Here is an 18,815-nt window from a genome sequence, read left to right as displayed (position 1 = left end):
TTCATGAAGTGATGGGACTGGATGCCATGATCTTAGTTTTCTGAATCCTAAGTTTTAAGCCAACTTTTTCACTCTCTTTCACTTTCATCAAGAGGCTCTTTAGTTCTTCTTTGCTTTCTGCCATAAGGGTAAAGTCATCTGCATATCTGAGGTTATCGATATTTCTCCTGTCAGTCTTGATTCCAGCTTGTGCTTCATCCAGCCTGGCATTTCACATGATGTATTCTGCATATAAGTTGAATAAGCAGGGTGACAATATACAGCCCTATCGTACTCCATTCCCAATTTTGAATGAGTCCGTTGTTCCATGTCCAGTTCTAACTGTTGCTTCTTGACCTACATACAGATTTCTCAGAAGGCAGGTCAGGTGGTCTGGTATTCCAGTCTCTTGAATTTTCCACAGTTTATTGTGATCCACACAGTCAAAGGCCTTGGGGTAGTCAATAAACCTTATTTAACTTATATGCAGAGTATATCATGTGAAATGCCTGTCTGGATGAAGCACAAGCTGAAATCAAGATTGACAGGAGAAATATCAATAACCTGAGATATGCAGATAACACCACCCTAATGGCAGAAAGTGAAGAGCAATTGAAGAGCTTTTTAATTTTTGTTTTTATTGGAGGCTAATTATTTTACAATATTATACTGGTTGGTTTTGTCATACATTGACATGAATCCACCCCGGATGTACATGAGTTCCCCCTCCCGAACCCCCCTCCCACCTCCCTCCTCCCCTTATCCTCCCTCTGGGTCATCCCCGCATACCAGCCCCAAGCATCCTGTAACATGCATCGACCCTGAACTGGCGATTCGTTTCACATATGATAATATACATGTTTCATTGCCATTCTCCCAAACCATCCCACCCTCACCCTCTCCCACAGAGTCCCAAAGACTGTTTTATACATCTGTGTCTCTTTTGCTGTCTCGTATACAGGGTTATCATTTCCATCTTTCTAAATTCCATATATATGCGTTAGTATGAAGAGCTTCTTGATGAAAGTGAAAGAGGAGAGTGAAAAAGTTGGCTTAAAACTCAACATTCAGAAAACTAAGATCATGGCATCTGGTCCCATCACTTCATGCAAACAGAAGGAGAAACAATGGAAACAGTGACAGACTTTATTTTCTTGGGCTCCAAAATCACTGCAGGTGGTGCCTGCAGCCATGAAATTAAAAGACGCTTGCTCCTTGGAAGAAAAGCTATGACCAACCTAGACAGCATATTAAAAAGCAGAGACATTACTTTGCCAACAAAGAGGTCTGTCTAGTCAAAGCTATGGTTTTTCCAGTAGTCATGTAAGGATGTGAAGAGTTGGACTATAAAAGAAAGTTGAGCACCGAAGAATTGATGCTTTTGAACTGTGGCATTGGAGAAGACTCTTGAGAGTTCCTTGAATTGCAAGATCAAACCAGGCAGTCGTAAAGGAAATCAGTCCTGAATATTCTTTGGAAGGACTGATGTTGAAGCTGAAACTGCAATACTAAATTTTGGCCAACTGATGTGAAGAACTGACTCATTGGAAAAGAGTCTGATGCTGGGAAAGATGGAAGGCAGGAGGCGAAGGGGATGACAGCATGAGATGGTTGCGTGGCCACCGACTGACTGGATGGACATGAGTTTGAGCAAGCTCCAGGAGTTGGTGATGGACAGGGAACCCTGTCGTGCTGCAGTTCATGGGGTCACAAAGAGTTGGATACAACTAAGCAATTGAACTGAGTACAGCTACCAGACAACTATTGGGATTTTGTTCTTCCAGTTCCCAGAGATGCACTTATCGCTGTAATTCTTTGAGTGCTCTATGCTGTCACTTCTCCAGCTCAATGACCAAAGTATAGGCTACTTTGTGAAGTCCTCCTCCTGAAGGACCTTAGATTCCAGGCCACCTGGGGCCTGTGTGAGATGGGTCCAAAGTATGACTACTACTGTTGTGTTGGGCCTTGAAGAAGCTTTTTCCAGAAAGCTGTGAGTCTTCAGTCTCCCACAAATAGCCTTAAATGCCAACATACCAACTTGCATTTAATTTTAGTTTACTCCCTCTTCCCCTGGGGAGACTTCTCAGTGACTATGCCCTGCCCCAGGTTAAATTTACCACCTCATTGAAACAAGCACTTCTATCTACAGAGCCCTACCACGGGCATGCTGCCTGCAAGTGTAACAGCACCCCCACAGAAGTCCACAAGAGACATGTTATCCCTGTTATAGATGAAGAAACTCAGCAACCAAAGGGGACAACAGGAATACTTTATCAGTGCCAACAGCGTGTTTTTTTTCAACAAGCATTTAGTGAAAAGCTACTGTATGCAAAGCACATTTGGTTCTTTCTGGTAAAGCAGAATCCTCCCATGGATGCTGAAAAATTTCTGAGTTTGTATGTCTATAATGAATGTGCTAGCATGCTCCCAAGTTGTTTTTACAAAGCAAATGTTAGCATCCATAGAACTCAGATTCATGATGACAACAATGCTCAAAGGTCAAATCTAGTAGCATGTCCCACTTTTTACAGATATGGAAAACTGAGGGCCTACAAGACTGTTAAGCACAGAGATAAGAGTGAGGAAAGAATTCAGGAAGAAGTCTGCTTGGAAGAAACAAGACTTGCCCTTCAGATTTAATAATGGGGAGATATGATATTGGGCAGCAAATTGGTGCCTATTGATACCTGATCATGGTAGCATTTAGCTCCACATGTTGGGAAATGTTTTCTGGCCAAGGTACCCCTCCCCATGCCCTTGCAACGGCTTGCCCTTTTCTCTCATCATTTCACTTTTGAAACTGATTATAATTATCCACGAATCCGTGGGCACTCTTTAGACTACGGGTTCCTTGAGGAAAGAGTGTGTCTTATTTCCAAAACTTTGCATCCTGATTATATAATGTACCCTAGTATCTGAATAGTGAATAAGTGAATAAATGAATAATCAACCTTGCAACCTTTCATTCTGACACTTTTAAGGAGACATCAAAGGAGTTCATGAAGCAGCTCTGCTGGAGATAAGGCGCTAGATTTTGCAACTTCTGAAAAGCTTTCTATTACAGGGATCTGGGAATGTGTGAACATGCTCCCAATTCCTAGCCCTGTTCCTCTTCCTCTTGCTCACTACTTGGGCCTGGAGCGGGCATTCTCCAAGCGGTGTCTCGCCCAGGAGAGGGCAGCAGAGGCCCATCCAGTGAGACGAGAGCCCGAGCTTTCCGGCTCAGCCCTGCCTTCCCACCCAATGAGGAAAGCAAGCCCATGAGAGCTTCTGCTCCAAGTATGAGGATGAGAAAACTGACACGGAGTTCGCTCTGGGTCACATGATGTCAAAGTCAGGCCTGCCCATTAGTCCCCATTACTTCTGGATGGCAGGGCCCATCTGACGTTTCCAAGATGCACCGAACATTTTTTAGCCTAAAACAGACCTGCAGCAATGGAAAACCTCAGATCCCTGGATGCTCAGCATCTCCAGTTACAAAAGCCCATCCTTGACGCTGCCTCTCCACCTACTGCCTTCCTCCATTCTCCTCCCGGCCATGTTCCTAGAAGGTCATGTCCATAGGGAGCATGCATCCACTTCCTCAGCTCATAATCACTACTACGTCCACTGCAGTCAAATCCTGTCAACCCCCATCTGAAGCTAACCATCAGTATTACCCACGACCAGTTACACATTGGTGGAAACCTTTTGGTCTTAATTCATCTCCTGGGGAGTTCCCTGGTGGTCTAACAGTTAGGATTCAGTACTTTGTCTGCCATGGCCTGGGTTCAGTCCCTAGCGAGGGAACTGAGATCCCACAAGCCACGCAGCACAGCCAAAAAACAAATCCATCTCGCCATTTCCTTTGCCCCTTACACAACCCTTCTGCATAAGGAAATGATCCTCTCACCCCTTTCCTTGTCCACACAAGAAACTTGTAAGTCAGTCTAGAATCTACTATCCCCGCTTATAACTCCACCCCATTCAATTCACAAGCCCAGCAATTCCTCCCCCTAAAGACAAGTAGGATTCATTTCTTTTCACGCCGCTGCCTCAATCAAGCCTCCATGGTACATAGTCAGGCTTCTAACCACCATTCACCCATCCAAGCAAGTGCTGCGGGTGCTGGCCTTGGAGTGATGAGCAGGATAGACAAGGCCTGCTCCCCTGGGGCTCACATTCCTGGGCCACAAACAGTAGCAGGAAAACAAGCCGACAAGATAATATCAGACAGTGATAGGTGCCGAAAACAAAACAAACAGTGATGTGACACTTTCTTAATTAAAGACTTTTAAATGTCTGGGGGAGGCTACTTCAGTTTGATCCCCAGGAAAAGACTCTGAGGAAGTGACAAGAAGCTACTGAGGGCTCTGGTCACTAGCTAAACCCTCAGTTTCCCAGCCACCCTTCAAGAGGGAGCCACATACACAGTTCTGGCCAAGATGGTAATAAAAGGTTGGGGTAGGGGGTGAGGGGGGTGTCCTGAGGAAGCTTCTGCTTTTCTGAAAAGACAGGCAAGTACCACTGGCAAGTCCCTTCCAGGTTCTCCTGCTTTTCCTGTGACCGTGGAGGCAAAGGTGGGAAACGCAGAGAGGCAGCCCTGAACCAGCTCTGGCAACTGCCCTCTGTGAGAAAAGCGTTGTCTGCCTGTTTAGCAGGCTCTTCCCTCCAGCACAGAGCACCCCAGCTTGGATCACTAGCTCAATGAGGTTCTGGGGAAGAGAAATCCAGGCAGAGTTCAAAGGCCTTACAGTGGGAACAACCTTGGCGCGTTCGAGGAGGAGAGGAATGATTGGTGTGGCTGGAGCCCAGTGAGGCGGGAGGAAGAGAGCAGAGGGGGAGATGTGTTAGGAGGTGGAGGGACTTGTGAAGCTTCGTAGTCCTGGGAAACGCATCCGGATTTTAAGGTTTTAGGCAGGAAAGTAACACTTATTTCGGTTTCTTAAAAGATCATTCTAGCTGCGATGTGCGGAGAACGAGTCAAGGAGGAAGGGGCCAGAAGACACAGCTTTGGGACTGAGCCAAAGCTGCTGCCCTCCCCTCCTCCTGTGCCCTCTTCTGCTCTGGAAGCAAGGGAGAAAGGGGTGATGAGCATCAGCAGGCCGCCAGCGCCCTGCCGAGCAGAGCAGAAGCACCAAGATACCCTGACTGCCCAGGCCTCTGCCCTTACGCCTGCCCGGCAAACCCCTCCCTACCCATCACATGCGAGCTGCTGTGCGGCCTCCCTCACTTCGCAGGCAGGCCAGGTGTTCTTCCTTCTGCCACCTCGGGCATGACGCCCCTGTCACCATCATAGGTACACAGTGGGACTGGTCACTCAATTCTACAAGCATTCATTCCCTCCACAAATGCACACTGAGCACTTGCTGTATTCAGACACTGTGACAGGAAGTCAGAAACTCAACAGTGACCAAGATCGCCTTTCAGGTGTGGTCCCTGCCCTGGTGGAGTTTTCAATCTAAAAGGTGAGACATCTAAAAGCTGAGGTTTGGGGAGTAAAGCGGCCAGTCTCCCAGACCCTGAACCATTACAGGGAGGGACAATGGCCGCCTTATCCCCAGGACCTGGCACACGGTCTCACACTACGACCTGTGTTAACTGCATTCTTTACTCAGAAAGGCTTTCAAATGTATTTTCAGTGGAATGCATTTCTTCTTCTTACCAGGAAACTCCCCAAGCATGGGCCGTTGTGCTGTCACAGTACTGAATCATGCATCCGAGCACTCTGAAAAACACTCTGCTCTCTCTTCACACTGCCGCAGGTCCCTTCTCCCACAGAAGGCTCCAAGAGTGTCGATGTAACACTTCACATCAGGGGGCCTTAGTGGATGTGTGTTTGGCTGATGGCTTCGCTTGGATTTTCTAAACAGGGATAGCTCATTATCAGATCCATGGCTGCTGAACTGTGTGATTCTGAAAGCACTTAAAATAACTCCTCAGGTTCCTACCACATAGCTTATTATCTGCAGTTTTAATAGTTCTGTGTTAGTCACTCAGTCTTGTCTAACTCTTTGTGACCCCATAGTCTGTAGCCCAGGCTCCTCCATGGAATTCTCCACACAAGACTGCTGGAGTGGGTAGCTATTCCCTTCTCCAGAGGATCTTCCCAACCAGGGATCAAATCCAGGTCTCTCGCCTTGCAGGCAGATTCTTTACCATCTAGGCCACCAGGGAAGACCAGCAGTTCTCTAACTGCCTATCTGCTTGCCTTTTTTACTACTGCAGGTGACAGTAGCTGGGGACAAGACAGCAGAGACAAGGCAAATAGAAATACAGCCCCTGCTTCAGTCTGTATTATGAATATTTGGTGTTTCTGTAACCATGGTGAAGCTGACAAGTGACACACAAGTGAGAGGTCCTTCCTACAGTGGCGCTAGTATGCTGCGAGGCCAGAGACGTAGACACACATGCAAAGCTTTCCTGCCTCCCAGGCCAGGAAGGACTCCACAAGGCCAGCTGGCCCACTCTCCTGCCTCTAACGCTGAAAACGAAATGGCTGGGCAGCTTGTTCCTAAAAATCCCCAGAAAAAAAGTCCACCACCTCTGAGTCCCTCACTCTTATTCATGAGCCTGAGTGGGTTTTCTATGTCTAATCTCATTCACTCTTGCTGTTCTTCCAACCCAATTCCTCTTATTATTGCTTCTATGGAAATAAAAGTTAATCATCACCTGTACTCTCTGTACAGTAACCCCAGAGGTGAGATAAAACACAAAAGCCACCTCGGAAGCGTGGACTCTGCTTGTTTGAGTACCACCATGGCCAGCTGTGGTCCTCTCCAGATACTCACCGCTGTACTTTTGTCCAGTCTTGGCTCTGGGAGGGAGGGCCTTGAGGGGCAGGGAGTACACAGGGCTAAGGCACATGAACCAGCCCACTGGCTGAGCTGAGAGGCCTCTGCCATGGACACAGAAACAGATCTTGCTACCTCCCGGGTCAGAGGGGGAATAGAGCAGCCTCCCATGAAGGATGTCTTCCTCCTCCTGATTGAAATAAAGCAGAGAGCACAGGAAGGTCTGCTTTTAATGAGTATCTTTAAAAGCCTTTGCAACAGCAGGCACAGCCCAGGGCAGCCTGGAAACCCACACTGAGGGCAACAGAGCGCTCTGGCTTTCAGATGACCCTGCAAAAAAAGAAATGGTGCTGCTCAATCATGAGTGTGGCTTCTTCCCACTTCACATTTAAAAATCCCAACCTTCCAAATCATTTCAGAAAGCCTGCCTGGAAAATGTGTGCTGGCCCTCACAGGGTAGCCAGGTTTGACGATGGGGTGGGGGGATGCCCAATCCAAATGCTGGGAGGGAAGCGGCCTCCACCCCTTCCAGAAGCAGTGGGGAAGCCCTTCTACTCCCACCACCAAGGACACAAGGAAAAGGCCACTACAGGAGCTCGCAGGGAGCCTGTGGTAACAGATCCCACCCCCGCTTCCCTGTCTCCCGCTTTCCTCCAGAACTACTCCAACTTCCACTCTCCTCAACCGCGTCACTAGATTAAGAAGATGGATGTCTCTGCCACAGATATGCCAGACAAACCCTCGGCCTCTCTTCACAGCCCCTAATTCCCCAGGGTAGTGTCAGGAAAACTCAACACTTGCAGAAACTTCTCTGCAGACTGTCTGGTTTCTTTCACACCCCAGGCCGAGGAGCCAGTGCTTATTTTCTCAGGAGTGAAGAAGCCTCTGTCTGTAAGAGAGGTTAACACCCACCAGAGGCTGGATTCTTTCTGGTCTCTCTCAACAGCTGAGCATCATGATTTTGCTAATTAAGCTGCTTTCTTCTCCTTAATTAGCTGCATGTGAATCTTGTTGGGAAGTCTTGGATCCGTGAAATAGTCTGGGATGAGAATCAAAAAGAAGAAATCATCTAAACCCAAGGGGAATAGACGAGGGGAGAGACAGCTCACTCTGCTAAAAAGTTAGGACAGCTGTCTTGGCAGGACGGTTCCTGCGGTCCAGTTTTACGATGTAATATGAGATGTCACTGCAAATTCCAGGGTCACCATCTGCACTGCCCCAACCCCTAGCACTTCTGAGCCTCCAGCTCCAGCGTTCCCGGGGAGGGGGACAGGGGGTGGCCCCGGTCCCCACCACACCACCCTGCCACTGGCTTGTCAGCTTGCTGACGCACAGGAAGCCGTCAGAGAGTTGATGAGTCTCTGGCTTTCTGCTCCAGGCCCATCTTGGGGCCCAAATAAATACCAAGTGTTATTCTTGTCTCCACTCGGCCTGCCGGCTCCTGTCTGAGACATCACGCCCTCTCTGAGAATATCCTCTCCAAGGAGGGCCAGGCTCTCGCAGGATGACGACAGAGGAGGATTTTTATACACCCGGCATAATGTGAATCAGAGGCAGCATCTGCTGTGGCAGCAAAGACGTACTTAGATTCAATCAGGAAACGTATGAGGCTGTAACGTCCCAGGGCTAAAAGGACCTGGCCTAGCCCCTTCCCTTTAAATACCATTGACCTCAAGCCCTCTCAAGGCAGCGGAGCCCATTAGAATCACCTGGGGAGCCTTTAAAACAGTGGATGCCAGGCCCCGCCCCAGACTAATTAAATAAAACCCTTGAGGGGGGAGGACCAGGGCATCAGTATTTTTTAAAAGCTCCCCAGGTGACTTTAATGCACAGCCTGGGCTGAGACCCCTGCTTTAAGATTCCCGGGAAAAGAGCTGCCTGTCTGTCCCTTTGGGAATCTCAACATTCTTAACCATCTTTATCACGAGGAAGTTCTGCTTCATTTCTTATCTGTCCTCATTCTGAGGAAATGATATGGTGGAAAAAGCATTTTGAAAAAAGCTCCCTTGGGAGACATCAGGTGAAGTGGTATCCCAGGCTCTGCCTTGTCCAAGTCACAATTCACAGGAACACTCCTGGTGCGCGTTGATCACTCACCCAAAATGGATGCTGCCTTACCTGCGGCAAATTCTTGAATGTTGTCTGGTCTTTTCAAAAACATTTCTCTGGAAAACAACAAGGGGTACGGGGTGGAGGTAAATCAGGTCCTGAGCTGTCTGTCGGCTGATGACCTGAGACACACCTGTCGTCGCGGGCAGACAGCCAGAGGCCTCCTGCCGAGGGCCCTTTCCGGTATGATTCTCCTTCAAGACAGGATCCGGGGCCAGAAGCAAGGAGCCTAGGGAATGCTCAGCTCACGAGACAGCGGCCAAGTGAAGCCTGTCATTCACTTGACAATCATTTCACAAAATCAAGGCCAGGCCAGGGTTGAAGAGCTCGCTGCCTCATCCCTGAGGGTCTCACGTGTCGGGGGACAGGTGTGCCACCCACAGCCTTCTGAGGAAGAGCAACCAGAAACTGCCACAGGGGGAGAAAGAGCACAAGAAACAAAGCTGAGCAGACAGACGTGAGACAGTTGTTGGCCCGGCAGACCCATGGACACTGTGACTACACCCACAGTGCCGGTCCACTGGGAAGCTGAAACTGCCTCACATCCCACGGAGTTTTATGGCTCATAAAGCAAGTCCACAAATATTACCTCACTCTCCAACCCCGTGAAACAGCGATGACTGCGCCCCGTTTTACACAGGAAGAAACCGAGCTTTCAAAAGGCTGACCTTTTGCCCAAGTTCATAAAGTGAGTAAATAAAGGAGAGGAGCCCCAGGTCGCGTGGCTCCAAGGCCAGGGTTCTGCAACACAGCCTTGTGGCCATAGCTGCCCCACCTGCCCAGAAGGCCCCTGCCTTCCAAGTCTCAACAATTTGCTTCCCTTCTTCTCCTTCAATTCAACTTGAGAACTGCTGAGCACAAATTAGGTGTAAGTCACTATATAAGATATGAGGGATTGATTTTAAAAAGATAAATACAGCCCCACCTCAAAGAAAGGACAGTCGAGCACAAGGAAACGGGTAAGCTCCCCAGATGCCAAGTAACCTCCAGGCAGTGCTACAGGAGGGTTTGGGATAGCGCGCTGAGAGATCAGAGGAGAGAGGACAGCCTCTTCAAACAAGACCCCCCAAGTCATCACACAGCATCTGGCGTTTGAGAACCCTTGAGGAACACATGGGACAAAGGCTGAGGGACCAGAGCCTTCCAGAACAAGGAAGCAGCAGGAGCAAAGGCCCAGAAGGTAAGGGAACAGCTCACATTCTATTGATAGTGAACTCCTCTAGGGTAGGAACCGGGTCATCTCCACTTTCACTTCCCCAGTCCCTAGAAGAGCACTCAGTGAAAAACCAGAGGGGTCCAGTCTGGCTAGAGTCGGGGCCCATGCAGGAAACAGAGGAGAGTGAAGGAGGGCCTGGTATGGAGGGCCTTAAAGACCAGGGGGAGACATTCCTACTCAGTTCAAGAGATGATGTTGTTAGTCACTCAGTCGTGTCCAACTCTTTATGACCCCGTGGACCATAGCCTGCCAGGCTCCTCTGCCCACGGGGATTCTCCAGGCAAGAAAACTGGAGTGGGTTGCCATTTCCTTCTCCAGGGGATTTTCCTGATCCAGGGATGGAACCTGGGTCTCCTGTATTGCTGGCAGATTCTTTACCGTCTGAGCCACCAGGGAAGCCCAAAAGAGATGATGGGAATGGATTAACAAAGTGTGGTAAAGTGCCACTGTGGAATACTATATAGCAAGGAGAATGGAGGGGCTACAAGATGTTGCTGAGCAAAAGAACCAGGCACAAAAGAGCACACACTGTGCAATTCCATTTATACAAAGGACACAGAGGGCTTTCCTCATAGCCCAGTTGGTAAAGAATCCGCCTGCAATGCAGGAGACCCCGGTTCGATTCCTGGGTCAGGAAGATCCCCTGGAGAAGGGATAGGCTACTCACTCCAGTATTCTTTTGCTTCCCTGTGGCTCAGCTGGTAAAGAATCTACCTGCAATGCAGGAGACCTGGGTTCAACCCCTGGGTTGGGAAGACTCCCTGGAGAAGGGAAAGTCTACCCACTCCAGTATTCTGGCCTGGAGAATTAGTCCATGGTGTCGCAAAGAGTCAGACACGACTGAGTGACTTTCATTTCACTTTCAAAGGACACAGAAAGGCAATATGAATCTGAGCAATTAGAAGTCAGGACACACACACACACACAAAGAAGTCGGGATACTGGCTAACTTTTTGGAGGCAGTGCCTGGAAGGGGCCACAAAGGGTCTGAGGTGCTAGGCGGATTCTAATTCTTAATCTGGACACTAGGACCATGTGTGTGCTCAGCTTGGGAAAGTTCACGCCCCTTTTTTGTATTTTATATTTCAATAGAATTTTTTAAGGTGATATTGTGGATCCACTGCAGATTTTTCCAGCCAAGGAATGATATGATTGGAGCTATGGTTTCAGAAGATTCATCTGCCTGGCTGTTTACAGAAACACCTAGTAAAGCCTTCCTACAATGTCACACTTTGTTTCCTATCTCCAGCCTAAAACCTGAGATCTCTGGGTGCCTAAAAATAGGTTAGATCCCTACTCCTTCCATTTTTCAGTTCCCAAATTCAAGGCATGAAGAGTTCCGTACACTGTATATATAAGTACAGACCGGAGAGCTGTGGCTGAATGGCCATAAATCATTAGGATCTGGAAGAGCCAAGCGGGGAGCCAGTTTCCCAACAAAAACACTGTGGGGCTTCTCACGGCTAGCAGCGAGTCTACAGCAGAGACCTGTGGACAGGTGAGGACAGGCATGCTGCCCTGGACTCTGTGCCCTCTTCTCCCTTCCTTTTTTCTCATAGGAAGGACCATCAGAAGCATCCAGGGCCAATGACAGGCTGATTCTGGTTCATTCTGGTACCATCCAAAGGAAATAACAATCTCACACACACACACACACACAAGCCCTGAAAACAAACCCTCAAACTTCAAACACTTCTCCTTTCCTCCCACCTCCATCCCAGAAAGAGAAAGACCTAAAAGGGACCAGGAGGATTTCATGAGAGGAGCTTGAGGGACAGCAAAAGGAGAGGCCTCCTGGCCTACCTGGCCCAAGAAGGGGATGATAAGGAAGGAGAGGGAAAATTGCCTGGGGCTGTCCTTGCAGACGCCAGGCTACTCCTGGAAACTGTTCCTGGGCAGAGAAGCAGGGTCATTCCTGACATGTGACTAAAACAATGCCCTCTTCATTCACCGTCCCCACTGCTTTTAATCCTTTTTTCTGTGAACACTGCAAACAGTGAGATATTTCAGGTTTTACCATCTATTCCCAATCTCCATGCTGGAATCATTCCTAACTTGGATCGTGAGCTCCCCAGGACAGGATAGATGTCTTCCTTTATCTCCCTTTAGAAGAAAAGGTACAGAAAGTGATGGCCCGATCCCCAGGGCTGACACTGCCAGAGGACCCCTGATCGATCTTTTGGCCCAGCCTTACCCCTAACCCGAATAAAGCCAAACTTCACAGATAGGTTTCCATTTGCCTGTTCCCCTTCCCCTATCTGAGACTCCACTGCCACTTGCAGAAATGGCTAAAACATGAAGAACAATGAAGCATGAAGAAATTCACCCCTCTAGGCCTACTTTTAAAAAGACAGGGGCTTCCCTGGTGCTCCAATGGTTACCACACTTCTGCAGCAGAGGGCTCAAGTTTGAGTTCGATCCCTAGTCAGGGAACTTAAGATCCTGCGTGCACTCCCATATGAGCAAAAAAAAAATCTTTAAAAGACAAAGGAGAGCACAACTGGCTCCCAGCTCCTGTGTGCTTACAGTGAAACACAGTGGAAAAACCAGGGGTTTGGATCCTGGTTCAGCACCTGGGGAAGTACTTCATGTGTAAAATGGAACTGATAATAAACTATCTTTGTAGAGCTGCTGGGAGAATCTGCACAAATGTACCAATTTGCCATACACTGTGTGGGCCCTGGGGACAAAAACATGGCTCCACCAGCTTAGAGCTTTGGTCCAGGGAGAGAAACAAAAGATGGACAATGCAATTACAATACAGTGTGATAATTGCTAATGTAGGAAACCAACGCAGTGCCTGGATGTGAAAGCCATCATTATTTAAATCTTGTCTATTTGTCTGTAGCCAAACAGTATTTCTGAGATAGTTCTATTGTTTCCATCCATTGATGCGCCATGATTTTTACCCCCCTCAGTTCCTTGCTTTTCATCCCATTAGGAAAATTTTCCATTCAAGCAAATGTCACGCTGAAAAGCAGTGTGGGGGAAGAGAAAAGGTCTCCAAGATATGGTGGAAAATGGTTTTCTTTTCCCCAGGACTTACAGGGGAGTGGCTTCCAACCCTTGGAGTCTTTCTACAATAGTGTTCTCTGATACATCTGAAAGGCCAGACATCTGTAAATTTTTTTTTTTTAAGTTCTTATGATCTTGTTAAATACCACTGTGGAGAATAGTGTTCTACACCCAGCAGCTGTCTACTGAGTTTCTCAATGCCAAATTCCTTCTTCCAAGTGTCAGAAGGTATATATTTATCCTCACAGCTAAAATGAATGCATATTAATATTTTTGAGATAACTGAAGGAAGCCTCTAGCAATAACAAGAAAATCCTGGGTGTCACAGGCCCCAGCATTAGAAAACATTCGATCTTAGGATATTTTCTAATCTTCAGGCCCTAAAGGAAGCAATAAGCAGTGTTTAAACAAAGAGGAGATGACTCACACTCATCTATCCCCAACGAGATTTGGTAAAAATTTCCACTATTTACTCAAGGCCAGTCTGGAAAACCACCTACCTGAAGAAACCACTTATGAGCAACTCCACTTCTTTGTGGGTCCTAAGGTACTTTTCATTAGCAATCCGAGTTTGAATCTGGGGGGCAAGAGCAAAAGGTCACCTTCCATGAAGAGAAAGATTTCAGGGTTCCAGGCAGAGGTGCAGAGGGCTTGGGGAAACAAGGGGCTCCCTTAACCCGGGTCTCTTCCCAGGATGTTTGAACAGTTAAGCCATCTCTCTTCTTACAGATTATTAACATCTCCAGTGCTGTCTCAGGCTCAGGCTTAGGCGCCTTAACTAAAGTCGGGTCTCTACCGTTGGGAAGTTCTTTTTTGTATCTAAGTTAAAGTATCCGGCAGTCAATTCGGTCCATTTCTCTGGTCCATTCCTATTTTAGTTCTTTTTGCACTTTCAAGAGCCTGTCGGGATCTGTTCAAGGACCCAGAACCAGGGGTCCGCCGGAGGTGTCCCCATCCCCCAGCCTTCCGCCCCTTTACATGGGCACAGGCTCCCGAGTCCCTTCTCTCTGGGGCCCGGCCCTCACCCAGGGAGGAGCTGCACTCCCGATGGAGGCGGGAGTTGGGACCGCACCCACCTTGAAGCCGCGCAGCTTCTCCAGCTGCTCTGGGCTCAGTGTTTCGGGGTACAGCCCCTTAATCGCGCCCGTCAGGTTCGCCATCTTGTCGCGGTCGTCAAGGCGACGGGCGGCACAGCAGGTGAGGGCCCGCCCCCAGCCTGGCCCCGCCCTCAAGCCCGGCCCTCTCCAGCAGGGGGCGGGGCTGAGAGAAGCAATAAGGGAGCCATTCTGAAGTCAGGGAGTAAGCTCCGGAGGGACTCTAAAGGACCCCACCTTCCCCAGATTTGGAGACTAGATTTCCAGCTTGACTCTGTGAAAATGAGCCCTTCTTCTTGACCCCACCCAACCTCAAATAGTTTTTTCTTTAGCTTGAGAGCAAAACTGGAAAGACAACTGTGGAAAATTCTTAAAGAGATGGGAATACCAAACCACCTTATCTGCCTCCTGTGAAACTTGTATGCAGGTCAAGAAGCAACAGTTAGAACCGGACATGGAACAACGGATGGGTTCCAAATTGGGAAAGGAGTACCTCAAGGGTGTATATTGTCACCCTGCTTATATGCAGAGTACATCATGAAAATTGCTGGACTGGATGAAGCACAAGCTGGAATCAAGATTGCCAGGAGAAATATCAATAACCTCAGATATGCAGATGACACCACCCTTATGCCAGAAAGCAAAAAAGAACTAAAGACTCTTGATGAAGGTGAAAGAGAAGAGTGAAAAAAACTGGCTTAAAACTCAACATTCGAAAAACGAAGATCATGGCATCCGATCCCAACACTTCATGGCAAATAGATGGGGAAACAATGGAAACAGTAACAGACTTTATTTCCTTGAGTTCCAAAATCACTGCAGATGGTGACTGCAGCCATGAAATTAAAAGACGCTTGCTCCTTGGAAGAAAAGCTATGACAAACCTTATAAAGCAGAGACGTTACTTTGCTGACAAAGGTCCATCTAGTCAAAGCTATGGTTTTTCCAGTAGTCATGTATGGATGTGAAAGTTGGACCATAAAGAAGGCTGAGCACCAAAGAAATGATGTTTTTGAACTGTGGTGTTGGAGAAGACTCTTCAGAGTCCCTTGAACTGCAAGGAGATCAAACCAGTTAATCATAAAAGAAATCGGTCCTGAATATTCACCGGAAGGACTGATGCTGAAGCTGAAACTCTGATACTCTGGCCACCTGATTGGAAGAACTGACTCACTGGGAAAGACCCTGATGCTGGGAAAGATTGAAGGCAGGAAGAGAAGGGCATGACAGAGGATGAGATGGTTGGATGGCATCACCAACTCAATGGACATGAGTTTGAGCAAGCTCTGGGAGATGGTGAAGGACAGGGAAGCCTGGCATGCTGCCATCTATGGGGTCACAAAGAGTTGGACACGAGTGAGTGAGTGAACAAAAAAAAAGCGAAACTGGAAAAGGGATTCCTTAAGGCAGAATCTCCCAGAATTTGGTTTCTGACCCTCTCACTTAAAGTTTTAGTAGTAGTAAAGGAGAATCTAGGCTCCTTCCCTCTCCACTAGCCCGGAAGCCAAACCCCTCCATCTGTCCTGTAGACACTTGACACTGAAGTCTCGGGTTCTTAACAAAACATGAAAGCACCCCATAGCAAGGAATGAACTGAGTTCTATGAAGGAAGGAACATTCTCAGACTAAGAATGCTGGACAGGACCTGGGGACATCCTGCCAGAAGTTTCCCATCTTGGACTGACTTTCTTGTGTAGATTAACTGCTTCTTATAAATTCTAAACCATGTCTCCCACTCCCAGTGGTACACAGGAGGGGAAAGGCAGTTGGTCTTCAAGATGTGTTCTTCCACTAGCTAATTAAGAAGAGAAAGTGAGACAAAAAGTCAGAGAGCTGAAAATAGCACCTAGAAAGGGCAGGAGGCTGTCTGACAATACACACAAGTGCTGAGTTTCTACACCCGCAGAGATCATGCCCAGCAGACTGCCTGAGAGGCAGGCAAGAGAGCGCAAAAGGGGGCAGTCTTTTCAGATTTATGAACAACTGCATCACATGGCACATACACCCATAAGCAAGGAAAGAGCTTAACAAACCCAATATCAGGCCATGGCTGGGAGAGGTCTCTCTGCCATCTGCTTCTCAGAAAAGACTGAGGAGGGAATTCCCTGGTGGTCCAGTGGTCAGGACTTGGTGCTTTTACTGCTGGGGCCAGGTTCAATCCCCAGTCAGGGAAGTAAGATATCGCAAGCTGCAGTGTGAACAACAACAACAAAAAAAAAAGACTGAGGAAAAGAAGTGAAAATGTTGGCAGTTCTCAAGCCAGGAGAAAACCTCCAGAGGTAGATTAAATAGTGGCCTAAAAGCTTCTTCCCAGAAACCCCATCTGGGTTAGTAATCATTTGGGTTGTTTTTTAGGAGCGTGAATTATAGTGAGAGGTAGATAAGCTGCCATCTGTCCAAAGTGATTCTTTTAGGCTGAAGCAGAGGTTAATCAGAGGTGATACTTCTCCCCGCCAAGACCTGTCTCTGCCCACCCCCCCACTCCCCAGAGAAGTTAGTAGTAAAACCTCTAGATTTGTACCGTCCACTGTGGTCATCGCCAGATACCTGTGGCTGAAATTTGCTGCATCAGATGAGCTCTAAGTGCAAAATACCTGCTGGATTTTGAAGACTTCACTTTTTAAAATCTTTTGTTTATCTTTGGCTGCAGTGTGTTTTTGTCGTTGTGTGTGGGCCTTCTCTAGTTGCTGAGGGTGGGGCTACTCTCTTTTTGCTGTGTTCAGGCTTCTCATTGCAGTGGTTCCTCTTGTTGCAAAGCATGGGCTCTAGGGTGCAAGGGCTTCCATAGTTGTGGCTTGAGGATTCAATTGCCCTGCAGCATGTGGAATCTTCCTGGACCAGGGATTGAACCCATGTCCCCTGCACTGGCAGGCAGACTCTCAACCACTGGACCACCAGGGAAGTCTGACTTTGTATTTTAAAAATGTAAAATATCTCGTTATTAATCCTTATGTTGATTACATGTTGAATATTTTGGATATATCATATAAACTCATTGAATGATATTTTGAATATATCAGTTAAATAAAATATATTATGAAAAGACTTTTCATTTTTACTTTCTTTAATGTGGCTACTGCTGCTGCTGCTAAGTCACTTCAGTCATGTCTGACTCTGTGTGACCCCATAGACGGAAGCCCACCAGGCTCCTCCATCCATGGGATTTTCCAGGCAAAAGTACTGGAGTGGCTTGCCATTGCCTTCTCCGAATGTGGCTACTATAAATTTTTAAATTATTTATATATAGCTTGCATTATAGTAAACAGTGCTGGTCTGGACTGGAAAATCTACACACACACACACATAATGGGCATATACATGCAGAATTCCCTCCACGCCCCACACCATCGTGTATAAAATGATTCATGTCCTCCTCCTTCTAGGCTATGATCTTCGTGTGCTTTGAGAATCAATCAAGCCTTTCTTGACTGACTACATCCCATGGCCTAAACCCCAAATACACATATGTGGAAATAAGAGAAGCTACTTTTATTTTTTCAAACTGCTTCCCAGGTGGCACAGTGGTACAGAATCCTCCTGCCAATGCAGGAGATGCTTAAGACTTGGGTTCGATCCCTGGGTCAGGAGGATCTCCTGGAGTAGGAAATGGCAGCCCACTCCAGTATTCTTGCCTGGAGAATTCCATGGACAGAGAAGCCATGGAATCACAAAGAGTCAGATACAATTGAGCATGCACGCGAGTGAAGGGTCAGTTCTCACTATTGTACATTGCGTTGGCCTGTCTTACCTCTCCACTTGAGGGAAGGAAGGTTATAGCATCAATTCTCTCTGTACATTCTTATAGATTCTGCTGCAGAATTCTTCACTCTTGTTTTCAATTAGTGAGGCCAGCAAGTATTTGGTGACCAGTCACTCTGCCCACACGTGCCATCACTGCATTTTGTTCTTTCTGAAAATCATCCCAATTATTTAGCACTTCTCAGTTCCTAAGAATCTAAAACCAGGAGTGTGCTCTCCCTTTATAAAGTCAATAATCCTTTAATGTAGGACATCTTAATGTTGAGTGCAAAAGCACAAGAAAGAGGATGAGCTTGGGGGCAGTGGGAAGAGAAAGCACCTTGAGGAACTCGGAGCTGGAAGCCTCATTTCCTCCAGGAGAGCAGTTCCCCAGTATGGGCCTCTGGGTCATTTCCCCACACACACACCCCACTCCAGCATTTACCTCATAGGGATACCCTCCCCAGAAAACACAGATGTGCCCAAAGTCACCTAGCAACGAGGGCCTAAAGAGAGCTCCCCCTCTTTTCCCCTAAACCCTGCCTCTCCTCTCAGACTGAAACCTTCCATCTGGGGACCACAAACTAAACGAAGGATTGAAGACATTTTGCTGCCTGCAGCTGTCTCCTCAATTGCTGACTGGGAGGAGGAGTGAGGGGAGTTCATTATAATTCGCTTTTGTGAATGTTTAATATTTCAATTAATATGATTAGCCCCAAGCCTGAATGAGCAGCAGGGCAGCAGTTCTGCTGACAAGACACAGAGTAATGAGATCAACAGGGCCATGGGGTCTTCCTAGGCTCTGTCCTCAGAGGGTGAGATCTGTTTAGCATCTCCATAAATACCAAGATCAGATTAGGAGGCAAGGGAAGGAGCAGGGGGGGTGGGGAG

General features: G+C 47.6%; 1 protein-coding gene across 2 annotated transcripts; it reads right to left on the bottom strand.

The window, feature by feature from the left end:
* Positions 1 to 748: 748 nt before the first annotated feature.
* Positions 749 to 14,274, bottom strand: RIIAD1 (regulatory subunit of type II PKA R-subunit domain containing 1). Of its 2 annotated transcripts, none has more exons than XM_055403331.2 (5): positions 14,169 to 14,274; positions 13,593 to 13,669; positions 8,871 to 8,917; positions 7,665 to 7,791; positions 749 to 7,082 (listed from the first exon to the last, which is right to left on the bottom strand). In XM_055403331.2, the coding sequence occupies exons 1-4, from the start codon at positions 14,250 to 14,252 to the stop codon at positions 7,721 to 7,723; spliced, it is 279 nt and encodes a 92-aa protein (XP_055259306.1). In that variant the 5' UTR covers positions 14,253 to 14,274; the 3' UTR covers positions 749 to 7,082; positions 7,665 to 7,720. The 2 variants fall into 2 exon arrangements, with proteins under 2 accessions (XP_055259306.1, XP_055259305.1); XM_055403330.1 differs by lacking the exon at positions 749 to 7,082 and adding an exon at positions 8,157 to 8,312 and having other exon boundaries at positions 7,670 to 7,791.
* Positions 14,275 to 18,815: the final 4,541 nt, after the last annotated feature.

Source organism: Moschus berezovskii, chromosome 4, assembly GCF_049115385.1.
Source record: "Moschus berezovskii isolate FMDL1 chromosome 4, NW_MosBer_1.0, whole genome shotgun sequence".
NCBI classification, from domain to species: Eukaryota; Metazoa; Chordata; class Mammalia; order Artiodactyla; family Moschidae; genus Moschus; species Moschus berezovskii.
The sequence above is the reverse complement of the archived record's forward strand: the minus strand, read 5'-3'. Positions and strand labels throughout refer to the sequence as shown.

Coding starts and splice junctions, on each gene's coding strand:
- RIIAD1 (XM_055403330.1), bottom strand. CDS start 14,252: ATGGCGAACCTGACGGGCGCGATTAAGGGGCTGTACCCCGAAACACTG. Junction 8,918..13,592: donor CTCATAAGTGGTTTCTTCAG/GTAGGTGGTTTT, acceptor GTTGTTTTCCAG/AGAAATGTTTTTGAAAAGAC. Junction 8,313..8,870: donor CATTCAAGAATTTGCCGCAG/GTAAGGCAGCAT, acceptor CTGCCACAGCAG/ATGCTGCCTCTGATTCACAT.